This window comes from Salmo salar, chromosome ssa07 (assembly GCF_905237065.1).
Source record: "Salmo salar chromosome ssa07, Ssal_v3.1, whole genome shotgun sequence".
NCBI lineage: Eukaryota > Metazoa > Chordata > Actinopteri > Salmoniformes > Salmonidae > Salmo > Salmo salar.
In genome coordinates, this window is record NC_059448.1 from 16,568,648 (window position 1) to 16,587,927 (window position 19,280).

Here is a 19,280-nt window from a genome sequence, read left to right on the forward strand (position 1 = left end):
TACTAATCAGGGGAATTGGAATCAGGTGTGCGTAATGAGACAGTTTAGTGACGCTTAGAGGCCGGTGACCTGGACCTCCGGAACTGGTACACGGAATGAGCAGCAGTACATGGGAAATTCGTGACACAGGCACACAAAAAAAGTAATTGTATACAGTGCACTTCAATCACAGATACAGACTGAGGTTACGTAAGACAGAAATGATAGGAGGGATGTTGGTCGGGGAGGATGGGTGTGCACGTAACGCAAAGGTCTAGCAACCCAAACGTTGCATGTTTGAATCACATCATGGACAACTTTAGCATTTTAGCAACTTTGCAACTACTTACTACTTTTTAAACTACTTAGCTAGCATGTTAGCTAACACTAACCCTAAACATTTAAATACTTAGCTAGCATGTAACCTAACCTTAACCCTAATGTTAGCAACCTAGATAACGTTAGCTACAAACAAATTGGAATTCGTAAGAAAATGATGTAATATTTTTAGAATAACACGTGAGCAGGCAGTAGGGGTGTGTGTGTGTGCGCACATGTGTCTATTGTATATCCATGTGTACGCTTTACTCACTAACCTGTCACGGGTGCCTCTATGTCCAGCAGGTTCTTCTCAGCCCTCAAGATGGCTGCTCCCTCTCCGATGAGTCTGAGGGCTACGCTCTCCTCCACGCGGCCCTCCTTGGTCAGGTGGCCTTTGAGCACGTCCACTTTGGGCTTCCCATCACTGTCAAACACCTCCTTGGCTGTGAGCCGGTGACTTGGCGGGAAGGGGACAGCTGGAGAAGAAAAAAGAGGAGGACAGTTAGTTACAACAAACCCACAGGTACAAAAGACCAAGCACGGAAAAGAGTGAGGACGAGTGCAATGGTGGACACCCTATGATCCCAAAAGGGGCGAAGAGGATTGAGTCAAATAAGTCACAGGTATAGTTGTGTCACTGAATAAGGTCCTCCTGTGTTTTAGATTCATTCTGTGTGAAAATAGAACAAAAATGCCTTTGAAATGAGTGTATTTTCATGGCATTTTGTGCAAGGAAATCTCTTTTGGAGGAAAGATGTTTGTCACATTTCTGGGCAGGTGTCAAGGGAAACGCAACACCTCTCATCACACGCAACAAAACATATTGGTGCTCACAACTAAATGTGTGAATAAATCTATTTACGATTTATTCAAATAGTAAACAAACTTTGATGTCAAGAGGAAAATAACTTAAGTCAGTAAAATGTCTCCCTTCAAAATAATTTAAGAGTGCTTTCAGCAATTATCAAACTGAAAACCAACTGCCGGTGTAAAATACACTAATTAGCACTTTGAAATGACAAAAATGATCAACGCTAACATTTGGTAGCCTCTACCTAGCAGTTATTGTGTGTTGCTGCTGCCTGCCGCCTACACTTAATCCTATCGAAAGCTCACTTTCCCGGCCTTATGGGGAGCATCTTAATTATTGACTAATTACAGTCACCCACAACAATACCCTTCATTTGAGGAAAGCAGAAACAAGGAATTCTATGAAAACACATTTTGACATGGCCTAACAGCTGTACAGTACAAAGTAGGTACACCACCCTGATAGTCAATTGCAAATTAGCCACCAAAATATGAAGTGGATTCACTAACTCAGCATTTTCACACCATCAGGAAAATAGGAAATCGTGTTAATTAAAATCCCAGAGAAGCATCACGTCTAAAGAGAGATTAATGTGCTGTGCAAGTAGATCCCACAGACTGGGCAATGATTTCCCGACGGTGACATCATCTGTAATCAGACCTCTAGCGCACCTCTGTCACACTGTAATGAATGAAAGAATAGAAAAAGGTCATTAATTAATCGGGCTTAATTCTATATACCAGGTGTACTACACAGATCTATTGGGCAGCGTCCATGTTCTCAACCCTTCTCCTGAAGTGTGCACTTGAACACTTCCCGTCGTGGTGGAAACTCCCTCCAGCCGGCAGCGTAGCCTACTGGTTAGAGTGTTGGACTAGTAACCGAAAGGTTGCAAGTTCGAATCCCTGAGCTGACAAGGTACAAATCTGTCGTTCTGCCCCTGAACAAGGCAGTTAACCCAGGCCGTCATTGAAAATAAGAATTTGTTCTTAACTGACTTAAATAAAGGTAAAATAATGCTTTAAAATCAATGACAGTGACGTTGACGAATTGGGAAGCAATCTAGACTCCTCTTTCAGTAGTCTCTCTCGACAGACATTCATATGATACAAGAAAGCAGAGCAAGATTCCCAATATGGCTCGTAAAATTAGCCTTCTCTTTCAGTACGTCTGCTCATTCAGCTTTAATCCAGACAGCCATCATGGACACTGACTGAAACAATTGACAAGCCAGTCAGACAAACTATTCCTACCCCACACCTTCAGTTCAGTAGCCTACATCCCTGCACAGTCAAACCCCAGCCAGTGCCTCAGATAGGGTTACCAGAGGCCCCCGGCTGGGCCACTTCTCAGCACCTGCTGTGCAACTCTAGCCCTGGGCTTAAAGTGACAGTCTGTCTACATGCAGCTTCCTGTCCGTCATGTTGAGCTGTTGTACACAGGCTCCTCCACCCCAGCCTCCTGTCTGTCATGTTGAACTGTTGTACACAGGCCCCAGCCTCCTGTCTGTCATGTTGAGCTGTTGTACACAGGCCCCAGCCTCCTGTCTGTCATGTTGAACTGTTGTACACAGGCTCCTCCACCCCAGCCTCCTGTCTGTCATGTTGAACTGTTGTACACAGGCTCCTCCGCCCCGGCCTCCTGTCTGTCATGTTGAACTGTTGTACACAGGCTCCTCCGCCCCAGCCTCCTGTCTGTCATGTTGAACTGTTGTACACAGGCTCCTCCGCCCCAGCCTCCTGTCTGTCATGTTGAACTGTTGTACACAGGCCCCAGCCTCCTGTCTGTCATGTTGAACTGTTGCACACAGGCTCCTCCGCCCCAGCCTCCTGTCTGTCATGTTGAACTGTTGCACACAGGCTCCTCCGCCCCGGCCTCCTGTCTGTCATGTTGAACTGTTGCACACAGGCTCCTCCGCCCCGGCCTCCTGTCTGTCATGTTGAACTGTTGCACACAGGCTCCTCCTCCCCGGCCTCCTGTCTGTCATTTTGAACTGTTGCACACAGGCCCCAGCCTCCTGTCTGTCATGTTGAACTGTTGTACACAGGCCCCAGCCTCCTGTCTGTCATGTTGAACTGTTGTACACAGGCCCCAGCCTCCTGTCTGTCATTTTGAACTGTTGCACACAGGCCCCAGCCTCCTGTCTGTCATGTTGAACTGTTGTACACAGGCCCCAGCCTCCTGTCTGTCATGTTGAACTGTTGTACACAGGCCCCAGCCTCCTGTCTGTCATGTTGAACTGTTGCACACAGGCTCCTCCGCCCCGGCCTCCTGTCTGTCATTTTGAACTGTTGCACACAGGCCCCAGCCTCCTGTCTGTCATGTTGAACTGTTGTACACAGGCCCCAGCCTCCTGTCTGTCATGTTGAACTGTTGTACACAGGCCCCAGCCTCCTGTCTGTCATGTTGAACTGTTGCACACAGGCTCCTCCGCCCCGGCCTCCTGTCTGTCATGTTGAACTGTTGTACACAGGCCCCGGCCTCCTGTCTGTCATGTTGAACTGTTGTACACAGGCCCCAGCCTCCTGTCTGTCATGTTGAACTCTTGTACACAGGCTCCTCCGCCCCAGCCTCCTGTCTGTCATGTTGAGCTGTTGCACACAGGCTCCTCCGCCCCGGCCTCCTGTCTGTCATGTTGAACTGTTATACACAGGCCCCGGCCTCCTGTCTGTCATGTTGAACTGTTGTACACAGGCTCCTCCGCCCCGGCCTCCTGTCTGTCATGTTGAGCTGTTGTACACAGGCCCCAGCCTCCTGTCTGTCATGTTGAGCTGTTGTACACAGGCCCCAGCCTCCTGTCTGTCATGTTGAACTGTTGTACACAGGCCCCAGCCTCCTGTCTGTCATGTTGAGCTGTTGCACACAGGCTCCTCCGCCCCGGCCTCCTGTCTGTCATGTTGAACTGTTGTACACAGGCTCCTCCGCCCCGGCCTCCTGTCTGTCATGTTGAACTGTTGCACACAGGCTCCTCCGCCCCGGCCTCCTGTCAGTCATGTTGAGCTGTTGTACACAGGCCCCAGCCTCCTGTCTGTCATGTTGAACTGTTGTACACAGGCCCCAGCCTCCTGTCTGTCATGTTGAACTGTTGTACACAGGCCCCAGCCTCCTGTCTGTCATGTTGAACTGTTGTACACAGGCTCCTCCGCCCCGGCCTCCTGTCTGTCATGTTGAACTGTTGTACACAGGCCCCAGCCTCCTGTCTGTCATGTTGAACTCTTGTACACAGGCTCCTCCGCCCCAGCCTCCTGTCTGTCATGTTGAACTGTTGTACACAGGCCCCGGCCTCCTGTCTGTCATGTTGAACTGTTGTACACAGGCCCCAGCCTCCTGTCTGTCATGTTGAACTCTTGTACACAGGCTCCTCCGCCCCAGCCTCCTGTCTGTCATGTTGAGCTGTTGCACACAGGCTCCTCCGCCCCGGCCTCCTGTCTGTCATGTTGAACTGTTATACACAGGCCCCGGCCTCCTGTCTGTCATGTTGAACTGTTGTACACAGGCTCCTCCGCCCCGGCCTCCTGTCTGTCATGTTGAGCTGTTGTACACAGGCCCCAGCCTCCTGTCTGTCATGTTGAACTGTTGTACACAGGCCCCAGCCTCCTGTCTGTCATGTTGAGCTGTTGCACACAGGCTCATCCGCCGCGGCCTCCTATCTGTCATGTTGAACTGTTGTACACAGGCTCCTCCGCCCCGGCCTCCTGTCTGTCATGTTGAGCTGTTGTACACAGGCCCCAGCCTCCTGTCTGTCATGTTGAGCTGTTGTACACAGGCTCCTCCGCCCCAGCCTCCTGTCTGTCATGTTGAACTGTTGTACACAGGCTCCTCCGCCCCGGCCTCCTGTCTGTCATGTTGAACGGTTGTACACAGGCTCCTCCGCCCCGGCCTCCTGTCTGTCATGTTGAACTGTTGTACACAGGCCCCAGCCTCCTGTCTGTCATGTTGAGCTGTTGTACACAGGCTCCCCCCCCCCTTTCCACCATGTCTGCTACACACATGTACTCATAACTTTACAGAGTGGGAAGGAACTCAGTATGCTGCTTCCTGGGAACAGTCTGTGTGTGGTGTGTGTGTACTCCGCGTTCATGCATATGTGTACTCATCAGTGCAACTACACAGTGATTGTTGGATAGTCTTAATCTTACAGGCATCTATATACCAGGTGTGCTACCTAAGACTGCACAGATCTCTTGGGCAGCGTCCAGGTTCTCAACCCTTCTCCTCAAGTGTGCACTTGGAACACTTCCCACCGTGGTGGAAACTCCCTCCAGCCAACACTTACACCAGTCCAATGCTTTAAAATCAATGCTCCCTTGTAAACAGCTTTGAAGTTACACTTATGTCAGGATACCACTACATTAATTTGACTACAACAACATGCTTTTTCCCCCCAAAGTGTGAATATGCACAAAATGTATGCAGAGCTTGAACTGGAAGGGTTCCAAACAAGAGAACTCTTGTTACATACCTGGCAATGCTGACCGAGCTACAGTACCAGTCAAAAGTTTCGACACACCTACTCATTCCAGGATTTTTCTTTCTTTTTTACATTGTAGAATAAGAGTGAAGATATTAAAACTATGAAAAAACACATGGAATCATGTAGTAAGCAAAAATGTGTTAAGCAAATAAAAATATATTAGAGATTCTTCAAAGTAGCCACCCTTTGCCTTGATGACAGCTTTGCACACTCTTGGCATTCTCTCAACCAGCTTCACCTGGAATGCTTTTCCAACAGTCTTGAAGGAGTTCCCACATATGCTGAGGACTTGTTGGCTGCCTTTCCTTCACTCTGCAGTCCCAAACCATCTCAATTGGGTTGAGGTCGGGTGATTGTGGAGGCCAGGTCAGCTGATGCAGCACTCCATCACTCTCCTTCTTGGTCAAATAGCCCTTACACAGCCTGTTGGGTCATTGTCCTGTGAAAAACAAATTAAAGTCCCACTAAGCGCAAACCAGATGGGATGGCGTATCGCTGCAGAATGCTGTGGTAGCCATGCTGGTTAAGTGTGCCTTGAATTCTAAATAAATCACTGACGGTGTCACCAGCAAAGCACCATCACACCTCCTCCTCCATGCTTCACGGTGGGAACCACACATGCGGAGATCATCCGTTCACCTACTCTGCGTCTCACAAAGCCACGGCAGTTGGAACCAATAATCTCAAATTTGGACTCATCAGACTAAAGAACAGATTTCCACCGGTCTTATGTCGATTGCTCGTGTTCATTGGTCCAAGCAATTCTCTTCTTATTGCTGTCCTTGAGTAGTGGTTTCTTTGCAGAAATTCAACCATGAAGGCCTGTTTCACATAGTCTCCTCTGAACAGTTGATGTTGAGATGTGTCTGTTACTTGAACTCTGTAGCATTTATTTGGGCTGCAATTTCTGAGGCTGGTAACTCTAATGAATTTATCCTCTGAAGCAGAGGTAACTCTGGGTTTTCCTTTCCTTTGGCGGTCGTCATGAGAGCCGGTTTCATCATAGCGCTTGATAGTTTTTGAGACTGCACTTGAAGAAACTTTCAAAGTTCACATTTTCCAGATTAACACATGAAGGTCAGTCAAAGTAATGATGGACTGTCGTTTCTCTTTGCTTATTTGAGCTGTTTTTGCCATAATATGGACTTGGTCTTTTACCAAATAGGGCTATCTTCTGTATACCACCCATACCTTGTCACAACACAACTGATTAGCTCAAATGCATTAAGAAGTAAAGAAATTCAAATTAACTTTTAACAAGGCACACCTGTTAATTGAAATGCATTCCAGGTGACTACCTCATGAAGCTGGTTGAGAGAATGCCAAGAGTGTGCAAAGCTGTCATCAAGGCAAAGTGTAGCTACTAAAATAATTGTTATTTGTTTAACACTTTTTTGGTTACTACATGATTCCATATGTGTTATTTAAAAGTTTTGATGTCTTCACTATTATTCAACAATGTAGAAAATAGTATATAAAAAAAGAAAAACCCTTGAATGAGTAGGCGTGTCCAAACTTTTGACTGGTTCTGTAAATCAAGTGCTCCTAGTATTTAATTCCCTGCCTATAGTAGGATGAGGTAAAGGGCATTCAGTATTGTTGGATAATCCTGGCTGCAAGTGAAGCTCTCAGGTTGCTGATGTCCAGTTGCTTAGCAGGCTATTGAACAATGTGTTATGGATATGAGTGAATAGAAGAGAGTTAGCAGAGACTAAGGGGAAAGGGATACCTAGTCAGTTGCACAACTGAATGCATTCAACCCAAATGTGTCTTCCGCATTTAACGCAACGTCTGAATCAGAGGGGTTGGGTTAAATCGACGCCCTGGGAGCAGTTGTGGTAGGGGGTTAACTGCCTTGCTCAAGGGCAAAATGGCAGATTTTTCCACCTTGCGATTCGATACTGCGATTTGATGTTCCATACATATTGCTCACCATATGTCTGCTGCAGAGAGACAAAAGAAAGCATGAGAAAATGAGTTTTGATCAGTCATGGAAATAAAAGTGCTGAAAACATGTTGGCTCACTATTAAAAAAGAAGATTAAGGCCAAGCTATTGGATGAAAAATACCGAAGTTATGGCATAGGTACAGCCAACTAGCTAGCTAACGCTACCTAGCAAAAAAGTATTTAAAAAAAATATATATATATATATATATATACATACATACATACATACATACATACATACATACATACATACATACATACATACATACACACACATATCAATACTTGGGGTCAAATATCACGTTATGTAACTGTATCGAACCCCCCCAAATCACTGGCAACTGTGATTTAATGTTGGCCTAACTGCTTTTGACATACTTTATGATGATTGACATTGAAGTCTCTGTCTTTTATGTATTGCCCATTTCTAACGATCAATCCTGTCCTTTCTTAATCCACCCTCGATAGTTGATTCGTTATTTTTTCAAAATCCAATTAATTAGGGCAAATTTCAATTTAGAAGACTGTCATTCGGAATAGCACACTCCTGTGTTCCAGCGCTTCAGAACTGTGAGTGTACAGCAGACTGAGTTGGTCGAGCCTGCCTGGTTGCCTGCCTGGTTGCATGGTTGCCTGGCTGAATACTAAGTATGACTCAAAACTGGGCTCCATTAGCTGATAGCTTTAATTCATTTCATCATTACTCAGCCCCCCGCCATGTAACCAGGCGATTGCTGCTCCGCCAGCTAGTCTAGAAGGAGCGAAATTGGTCTGCATTCATGTGAAGTCTGAACATCCCCTTTCACCACGACTTAAAGGGGAATTTCAATGAAAATGGATCATTTGATATTGTACATTAGGTACAGTAATTCATTCATTCAGTAAATGACTATCAAGGATCACACCTCATTTCTCCAGCACCAATCAACCCACCAAACTTGTCTTGCCCCGGCCCTTTTTTAACCCTCACGTTTAAGTAAAATAGACCAACCCCAGGATTCAGTCCCCTGTTCACGAGCAGTCAGCTTTCAAGACAATCTACTGCACCAAGAGACTAGCTCGTTGCTCTGGAGGACAATACTGTTGTTGCCGTCAGATCTAATTGACCTAACTTTAAGTGCTATGAGTCTCTTTTCTCCTGATGGATATTTCTCCCATCACAATGCAGTGGGATTGTGGGAGTAGAAAATGGCTCTTGGCAATCATTGAAAAAGTAGGTGCTTAATTGGTAAAAAGCCCAATAACAGTTTAAACTCAGGAAAGCAACAGGCATGCTTAAGAGCCATTGCTCCAATCAGAGCCATTTCCACCATTAGATAGAAACGCTATCCATCTCCCGCTTGCGTAGCAAATTAATACTATGCATTATTCAAACGACACCCCCTCATGTATTTTGAATGCATTATCTATCTCCCCCTCATGCATTATTTGAGGCACTCCAGGGAACAGTAACTAATTCCTTTCCACGGATTAAAAGTATCATTCAAAAGGCTGATTACAGGAAGCCATGTTGGTTACACTGGGGGTCGGCACTTTTCACATTGTGTAACAATCACTTCAGCTCTGAGGTAGGCGTTTAATGACGTTGCAGAATAATGATTAATCAGAAGACAGGATGGAAGACTAGTGGATCACTGGTGCATAAATTGTGATGCATGACACTTGGGGTGCATCTCAATAGTCTGAAGTCATGTGAAGGATACCGGACAGATTTCAGCAAATTGAAACTGCAATGCATTATTATATTGCAGCACATAAGAGTAATTGACATTTTTGGCCAATAAAAAAATCAAAGCTGCAAGATTCTTGTCTAGAGCGCTATAATGACATTAGTCAGATGACTACTTTCACTCCATTACCTCTCTCCTACTTTCACTATATTACCTTTCTGCTACTTTCACTACAGTACATTATCACTCTGCTACTTTCACCTCATAAACGGCTACTTTCACTACAGTACTTCTGCTACTTTCACTACAGTACCTCTTCACTATGTTCACTACATTACCTCTCTGCTACTTTCACTACATTACCTCTGCTGCTTTCACTTCATTACCTCTGATGCTTTCACTTCATTACCTCTGATGCTTTCACTTCATTACCTCTGATGCTTTCACTTCATTACCTCTGATGCTTTCACTTCATTACCTCTGATGCTTTCACTACATTACCTCTGATGCTTTCACTTCATTACCTCTGATGCTTTCACTTCATTACCTCTGATGCTTTCACTTCATTACCTCTGATGCTTTCACTTCATTACCTCTCTGCTACTTTCACTACCTTAATGAACAAAAGTACTGCTCTCCAACTGGCTTTTAAAGCGACAATCAGCAGTAGAAACAATGACAAAGCGGTGTCCCCACCTCTGTTTTGGTAAAAAGCTGAGGGATGGGGATGGAGAAATGTAACCACTCTCAAATTCATAGACAGAGCTATGGATGCAAGGACTGTATTAACCATGTTTTAAGGCTATTTAATGTTTGTTTACATTTAGTTTGTTTACAAACATTAGGTTCTGATGGGGTACATCAGTTGAACTTAGCTCATGAGAAACTTAAGTTATATACAGTACTTCAAGAATCAAAGGCTTGGCAGTATACCGTATATACCAGGTTATTTGGAAAAAGCCACGGAATGGTTTTTCCAATACCGTCAATACAGTTGAAACAATATATTGAAAATGTTTTAATACATTTGAATATTTGTAGCCACTTTAAGTAAATACCTGCAGTCAACTTGTGCAATACGTTAGGAGATAAAGAACATTGCTTTCTTCATTTCACCTGTCACATTATTATGAAGCTTACAGTAGTCCCCAGTCACATGGTGTTTGTTGTCACTCACTGTTGTGCAGTATGCGCCAGGTGATCTAATTAAGAGTATGGAATTCACAACTAAATGTTTGCAATTCAAGCTAAGTTAACTGTCTAAAATGTGTTAAATACTCAGCAGTTGTGCATTTGGTTTTCTAATTCAGTAGCTAGTTAACTAAGTGGTTAGCTTCTTACAAAATCAAGCATTCACTTGGTGACAGCAGAGAATCCCCTCCTGGATCAAGAGCCTTGCTGTCTAATATTTGATTTATGCGTGCAGCAAACTGTGAGTAGCATTTTTTTGTTACTTGTATAGTTTAGGTCATAAACTGTACAAAATGTTTGCAATGCGCTAGTTAGCATTCTCTATGGGATTTGACATGTACTTGTTAGCATTGCTAACCATCGGATTACAGAGTATCAGTGGGTTTTGAAAACAGCGCCCCTTGTGTTCAGCGCGGAATATCCCGGTATGGCACAAGGTCGGTATTACAATCTGGATACCGCCCAAGCCTAGGACATATCATTCATTTATAAGTCCAAAAATGGATGTAGCAACTACTGATTTCCCCTTTAAGTTGTATATGCTCCAATTACAAGATGCTGGATATGTGGTTGTTCCTAGAATATTTCAACATCTCTAACTGGTCAAACTGCTTTCTTCTCCAGAACCCCTATACTATATAAATTGATGCATATGTAGCCATATCATTACATACAGAATGTGAATTAAAGGATCTCTATGCATGTAGCCTACATGATTCAGTAAATATGGCCCAAGCTCACCACGTTCAGTTCATATACACGTCTTGAGGGGGGAAGAGTCTTGATCAACATAACATAGTGGGACTCAATCATCTGGCCCTGTGGGGAAAAATAGATTTCCCACAGGGCCAGATCTTACCTCGATTCATTTTCCCAGAAGCTCAGCAATAGTTCTGTACGAGCCCCATAGGAAAGACCAGGGAGGATAATTTGCTCCCAAAGCAACTACTATAGAGCACGTCATTCATATAGGAGGCAGACTGAACTGTTTTTAATCTACAGAAGAAAATAATGGATGGAACAAACAAATGATTGCGCCGTAACAGTAGACTATATATTGTAAATGCAAAGAATGCTTTTTAGCATTATGATCAGTCCAAGCAGTACATTTTCATTTTTCTAAAATACAGGGGTTTATGTCAGTACTTGAAATGATTAAATGAGCAACGTTCAGCGTTCATGCTCAGTACTAGACACGCAATGGGAGAAAAATACAACCAGTTCCTCCACATTAAACTGAAATATCTGAACCTGTCCAATAAGAAAGTTATGCCCTACTGAACATGGACCAGATGTCTACACCTCCCTCCCTCCCTCCACTTTTCTCACTCCCGTGTTGTTGACATCTGACTGAAAGCTGTATTCAGTAGGCAATAGCAATAGGTTATGCCCTTATCTCAAATGATATTGAATATCTATTGAAACCACTGCACAGGCACCCACTTCTCTCATCCAGCATTACACCTGCTAATGCAGTAGCATAAAACCACATCACGCATACCACTCATGTTTCTATTTCACCTTTTATGGGTGATGGAATGGCCCATGAACTATTTTCTTCTTTATAATCTGCAGGCCTACTTAATGTAGAGTTTCCAGAGGCAAATGTGAGCACAAAAATACCCATGTATTTTAGGCAGTGTGTGTAGATGAAGTCAGCATTTTGCTCTCTGTACACTCACTGCACAAGTAACATGAGCGAGCATCAGGAAAAAATGAACGCTCCCATTGTTATCGACTAGGGAACCCTGACTGTCTGTAGGTGTCAATCAAATTACAGTTTACAGCCAGTATCCAGCCCAGGAAGCTGCTTCATTCTATGTGTCTCAAACCAAGCAACATAACTGTGGCTTCACCACAGGCGCCCCAGGCAGAGTGTCTGAGCAGAAAGGTACCACTTGGCAAAAAGACAATTGGCTGCACAAAGACAGAATAGAGAAGGATAATCATAATGGCCATATCTTGGGCAGATAGAGTGTGTGACATTAAGAAAATTAGCAAATTAAACACCGTAGGCTTGGCCTATATGTAAAGTAATATTTCTCAAAAATATAAATGCTATAATTTCAAATCAGTCAATTGGAAAACACTACATGACCAAAAGTATTTGGACACCTGCTCATCGAACATCTAATTCCAAAATCATGGGCATTAATATGGAGTTGGTCCCCCTTTTGCTGCTATAACAGCCTCCACTCTTCTGGGAAGGCTTTCCACTTGATGTTGGAACATTGCTGCGGGGACATGCTTCCATTCAGCCAAAAGAGCATTAGTGAGGTCGGGCACTGATGTTGGGCGATTAGGCCTGGCTCACAGTCGGCGTTCCAATTCATCCCAAAGGTGTTCGATGGAGTTGAGGTCAGGGCTCAGTGCAGGCCAGTGAAGTTGTTCCACACCGATCTCGACAAACCATTTCTGTACGGACCTCGTTTTGTGCATGGGGGCATTGCCTTAGGGCAGTTTATATGCATGATTATCGTCCTCACCAGGGATGTAAACAAATTTGTGCACAAAATTTGAGAGAAATAAGCTTTTTGTGCATATGGAACATTTCTGGGATCTTTTATTTCAGCCCATGAAACATGGGACCAACACTTTACATGTTGCGTTTATATTTTTGTTCATTATAATATACAATCTCAGAAAGCAAAGTTGATAAACAAATGCTTAAATTCAAGTGTTTTGACATCTAAAGGATTTCACAATGAAATCTTGCAGAGCACAGTGCCTTTCAATCCACTATGGGATTTAACCTGGGAAAATGGCTGACAGTGCACAAACAGGGCACTACCCTCAGAGAGTGTGGGTGAGGATTTGGCTGGCACTACCCATCTACACACTGAGACATGTTACCACGCCAGCACTTTCACTGCCCCCAGTCTCTGCATGACCACCAGAAAGAGGAAGAACAGGAGAGAAAAGAGTGTGTGACAGAAGTGTAGCGAAGGAGACATAGTCAACGATAATGGCGGCTAAGAACAGCAATATTGATTATCCTCCAATAGTCTATTACATTTATTTCATAGATGATATTTCAAGCGGGTGGACAAATGTTTCTCCCCCACGCTGCACCACCCACACCACAGTAAAAGCTGCAAAGCTAAACCCCATTATGAATCATGACTGAACTGTTGTTTGAATGGTTCCTACAAAAGAAAACTATGGAGGCCATGAACCAAGACATGACTCAATAACAGAGAAGAACGCTGCCATTCCTCAAAGAAAAATTCACCTCTATTCAGTGTGACTACAACCAAGGAAGGACATGCAAACCAACACTCAAAAACCCCTTCCCATCTCTCAACATATTCCCATAAAAAGGCTCTCAGCAGAGTTGGGTTTCCAGTATATTTGGAGCAGAATTGCCAAGTGTTGAACAGGATACAAAGAGGGTGCATCTCATTCCCCCAAACAACATTATCAGACAGTGCTTACTAATTAAATTACATAACCACGATGAGATGGAGAAGAGAAGACCGTATGCTACTGGGTAATTGGTAGAGAATATTGAAAGGGTTCAAACATGTCAGGTTATTTGGAAGACGAAAGGGATAGAAGAGGCATTCCAAACTTAGAACACCAACTGGAACTTCTGGTTCCCCCCAAAAAAAATTCTATACAGTTTATATGGACAATGTTGTCTGCCACATCCAAAGATGCTGAATATTAGTCTCTCCCTTCTGACACTTGTGTTGAAACACTTCACCCATAGCTCAAGTTTGTAACATCTGTGTGTCGATGGAGACACACAGAGCTGCGTCCCAAATGGCACCCTATCTCCTATAAAGTGCATTTAATTTGGCCAGGGCCCATATAGGGAATAAATAGAGTGACATTTGGGACACACGCCGGATAAATGAACCTAGTTTCCCTACGGAACGCCTCAAACTGCATTTGCGCTACTTCTCAAGAGCTTTCAGTCCCCCCCTCTCTCATTTAGAATGGCTACAAAGCTGCCCATCAATAATTCATAAATCAGCACTCTGCCTAGGAGATGCAATCTTCAGATACAATTAAGGCGTAATAAATTTGAGGGTGAGACCTCCATATTTAAAACCCACCTACGGTCCCTTCGCAGCAGCATGCAAGGCTCTGCAATATTATAATATGGACAGGGGATTAAAAGAACGTTTAAGTCTGGGATTATGGTTGCCAACTTCATTTAGGGATGATTCGAAAGCAAAGAACGCCAGAGTCATACAGGAATAGTAATCCCACCAAAAATCCTCTTTCTGACAAAGTCAGCCTGGGTTACCAACTCCTTTCTTTAGCCTCCTCTCTACTGGCCAACGTTCAATAATTTCTCTCAGTGGTTCCCACACAGGGTTTTCTTGACCAATTATCTGGTCTGGTGTTGAATCAACCACACATCCTTTCAGGAAGTCGTATGAAGATCTGCGGCTTGAAATCCACCATTTTCTGAGACTGAACAAGCTTTCTAATGAAGCTGCAGACTGGCCAATACTAAATGGTAGCCTACAATCTGTTATCCACTCTAACACCGACATCATTTAAACCCACTGACACTACCGGGAATGAGGAAACAGTTCTGTTTTTTCTATATTGTGTAATATGGAGATGAAGCACCAGAACAATGGCAGTCATGGCAACCAAATGTGTTTTTGTCAGCGTTGGAGGAGTTTAGGCTTCTGTTCTATCTACTAAGTAAAGCAGAGGCCCCGGATTTAGACATTTGTGACTCGTTTCAGGAAACTAGGCGTATGTCACGCGTTACTACTTTACAGGAGCTCCATTTGAACGTAAACTTTTTTTGAAATATCAAAATGCATTTTTTGGCAGAAATGCCTTCTGGAACATGTGAACTTTCATGTGCCTTAATAACAAACTTGTATGCTGTCTGTAAATATGGATAAAATAGTTAAATTATGAGCCTAGTTGGTTTAGCCATGGAAAAAGCCAGCAACCTTCCCGCTAGCCATCATCAGCTGAGATAATAAGTGGGCTGGACATGCCGATAGATGAGTTCGGATTGGTCTGCCATGTAGCACGCTTCTGTCTATATGAGCTGGTCAATATGTGTAGGTAATCCTTTCTAACACAGCTTTTTTAAATAAATATATCTCGTAGAAGAACTGCATAAGTGTTGCTCTCTACTTTCTGGAGGACTGAGTTTTGAAACCAGTGGAATTAGAGTATGATAGCTAAGGAGATGAAGAAAATTCTGGCGTTTTGATTGCAAATATGCAGACGGAGTCAAAAAGAGAACACACAGAAGTCTATTTTATAAAACACCTGACTCTGGATTACATATTCAAACTAAGGGCAACCATGGCATCCGTGACAGAGGGAGAAGCATCCATCCATGTAAACGGGTAACAGAGTCTAGCTAGCTACATTTTCAGATATATTATACATTTCAATTTTTGTCAGAAAGTAGTTTTCATTTTAAGTTGGTGTGCTGTTAGCTAGCTAGCTAATGTTACGTGTATGATCTGTGCAGTAATATTATTTGTATCTCAGAGCCATTTGCATTGCTAGTTATAGCCCAATGTTAGCTAGCTAACATTGAACCTGGTTGGTTAGCTACCTGCAAATTCATGCAGGGTAGTAACGTTATGAGTTGGGATTATGGTTAATTGTTTAGCTAGCTAGCTACATGTCTAAACAAAAGATTACACTATGCAAGTAACTATTTCAATAGAATGTTTGATGTCACTGCGACAACTGTCGATAGACGTAGCTGGTAAATTTGTCAGAATAACTGATGAATTTACGAACGCTCAACACACGTTGAATATGGCCGGTGTCAGTAAACGTTGGCAAAAAGCTTAAACCCTACTTTAAGGCCAGAGCGTCCAGTGTGTGGTCTGACCACTCCGAGAACGAAAAACTATGAATTTACGAACGGCCAATCTGACAACGCTCTGAGTTTGAACGCACAGAGCACCACTCTGGCACTCCAGATTACATTTACGAACAGACCCGTAGTATAACACAGACTTTAGTCTTCAAATCTTTGGTTGTTTAGTACATAGCCTCACATGTGAATCCTTAAAGAAATGGGTGGGGCTAAAGCTTAAAAGGGTGTGAACGATGCTGAATGGGTGTAGACATAGAAGAGCTCTCCAGTAGGTACCAAAACAGTAGGTACCTAGGGCCATTTTCTCAAAAGTGAGGTTACAAATTTATCAACTTTCAAAGCAGAATTACTTTCCCATTGTTCCTCAACTGTAGGGTATGACACCATTTTCTAGCTCTGATTCTCTACTTTTATCCAATGTAAAAAAACACAATTTCAAATTTTGCTACATATAGCCGAATCGAGCCGGCCGGTCACATTTGTGAGTGCCTCTTTAGCATGCGTTAGTAGGAGGGAAGCTGGTTTGGGACAAGACCCTTAGCAGAACAAGGCTTTGAAGCTAGTGCCTGAGTACCACAGGCTCAGTCTTGAATTGAGCTGCCTGTATTTGAAAAGCAGTAAGGAAGATGGAGAGACAGGGGGATATAAACTGAATGTGGTGGACCCAGGGGCGGCAATCTCACACACACATACAGGTGGTGTCCCTGGCACTCTGGTCCAGAATAAGTGGAGAATGCAAAGTTAGGGTAAAGAGGAGAGCTGCTAGATGAAGTGTGTCCAAATGGGTACGTCAAAATCTAACCCTTCTATAAGGACAAGCATATTTTAGTAGTTCATCATGTTTTCAGGTCACAAGATCATTGGAGTAGAGGTAGTTGGTGAGTGACTTCTACTTCAGTTCATAGAATGTTCTGATAAAACATTTCTGAAAAAGCACATATTACTCAGGTGAGAATTGTAGTCTGCAATCAAAATGAAACCAGAGTTCAATAGGTTTTTTTAAATAACTATTCCACATTTACAGTATTGCATTTTCAATTCTCTTAATATTTAATCATTTTTCATCCCTGGGGTATTTCCCTATGGGCTGTTTATATTAGTCATTCAACAAAATCATATTTTAATACCAACAGTATTTTTTTTAAACCTTAATTTAACTAGGCAAGTCAGTTAAGAACAAATTCTTATTTACAATGACAGCCTAGGAACAGTGGGTTAACTGCCTTGTTCAGGGGCAGAAAGACAGTTTTACCTTGTCAGCTCGGGGATTCGATCTAGCAACCTTTTGGTTACTGGCCCAATGCTCTAAACACAAGGCTACCTGCCGCCCTTGTGTACACAGTCAGGGGACTGAATAACCCCTCTACACTCCCTATAGTACACACCATTGCAAAAAAAAAAGACTTAAATTGCATCATAGAAAAATGTATGAAAGAAATTGTAAAGGGGTTGCCACGGAAACAGAGCAGCGCAGCCTCGGCCTGATCTTTTATCCGTCATAGCAAAAACTGGCTTTTGAATGGAGATGATTTATATGAGATAGTGCTTAGAGTTCACACACACAGGGTTCCTAGGTCCTCCTAACTCTAGAGAACTCCTACAGTGCCATGTCACATTGTAAGATATCTATGGTGGTTTGGACTGAGATGGCGAGAGCGTGGGACTGTAAGGTTCTACCTGCAAAAAGATAATTCTGAGATAATTGGCTTTAAAGTTCTGATCCCTAATTGGTTTGAATGGTGTCAGCAATTTTTATCTAGTATTCTTTTGAATTTAACAACATGAATTGGGGTATTTAGAGTACTATGTAGGTAGAGAACATTGAACAGAACAAGGCTATGCCAATAACTCCATTTTGACAAAAATGCCGAAAGAACACTACAATCTCAAGCAACAAAATTGCTTCTGAAGGAGACACCTACGGCTATAGTACTCAGAAAGCTCTCACACACAGGGCTCCTACAGGTCCTCCTAAAGTCGTCAGCATGCTTCAGTTTGGCTGGCGGCTAGCCGAAGACAGCTGATAATATAATTTCCGTTTCAGTTTCTAATTTCCCTTGTTACTGTATACATGTATGCACCTCTATATGAGAAATGCCAAATTATATGGTGTTTTTTTTTAGGGGGGGCCAAACTGTACCAGTCAAAAGTTTGGACACACCTACTCATTCAAGGTTTTTTCTTTATTTTTACTATTTTCTACATTGTAGAATAATAGTGAAGACATCAAAACTATGAAATGACCAAAAAAGTGTTAAACAAATGAAAATATATTTTATATTTGAGATTCTTCAAAGTAGCCACCCTTTGCCTTGATGACAGCTTTGCACACTCTTGGCATTCTCTCAACCAGCTTCATGAGGAATGTTTTTTTTTTACACTTACATGATTCCATATGTGTTATTTCATATTATTCTACAATGTAGAACTAAGTAAAAATAAAAAACCTTGGAATGAGTAGGTGTGTCCAAACCTTTGACTGGTACCGTATATCTGACATTTTCTTGTTACTGCATTCACAGGTGTCCATCTCAATGAACCTGGGCATACCTGGAACTACCGCCACTCTTGTTGTCAGAGAGTCCGAATTCATTCGGCATCATGGCTGCAAGGATGAGGATTCTTGGTTGTCCAATCAAGTGTACCCCTGAAAAAGGCTAAGGGCATGTTTGGCCCTCCACGGAGGAAGCTCATGAGCCAAACGCAAGATACGTGCCTCACGCTTTTGCTGAGACACCGCTCCCTTCTGGCAACTACCATCGTGGAGGCTTGTGGCAGGGGGACAACAATCTCAAGAGCCAGGGAGACCCTCTCGTGACAAGGCTTGCAAGTTAAACGACTTCCTCTGCCCCTGGTCATGTGCCATGTCAGGAAGACATAGTTAGGAGAGGACAACAACCCAAGGCCAGACAATCATGCAGAATAGGCCTTTCTTTGGACTGCTGACACACACAAACCTCTTGATGGACACAGACTCAGTTCTTTGTGTGTAATGTGAACCAAAGTACTTTGTACAAAATGTATAGTTTTAATCTTGTTAATAAAATTAAACCTGACTCTGATGT

General features: G+C 43.3%; 1 protein-coding gene and 1 long non-coding RNA gene across 7 annotated transcripts in view; one reads left to right on the plus strand and one right to left on the minus strand.

The window, feature by feature from the left end:
• LOC106608629 (serine/threonine-protein phosphatase 2B catalytic subunit alpha isoform) overlaps positions 1-19,280 on the minus strand; it is a 138,687-nt gene that overhangs the window by 70,250 nt on the left and 49,157 nt on the right. For all 6 annotated transcript variants that reach the window (XM_014206697.2, XM_014206695.2, XM_014206694.2 and 3 more), the window contains exon 2: positions 576-776. In XM_014206697.2, coding sequence (XP_014062172.1) covers positions 576-776 — 201 coding nt within the window. The remainder of the gene's footprint in view (positions 1-575; positions 777-19,280) is intronic.
• On the plus strand, positions 772-19,271 carry LOC106608630 (uncharacterized). Its single transcript, XR_001329555.2, has 2 exons — positions 772-923; positions 18,738-19,271. It is a non-coding gene; the product is annotated as an uncharacterized lncRNA (long non-coding RNA).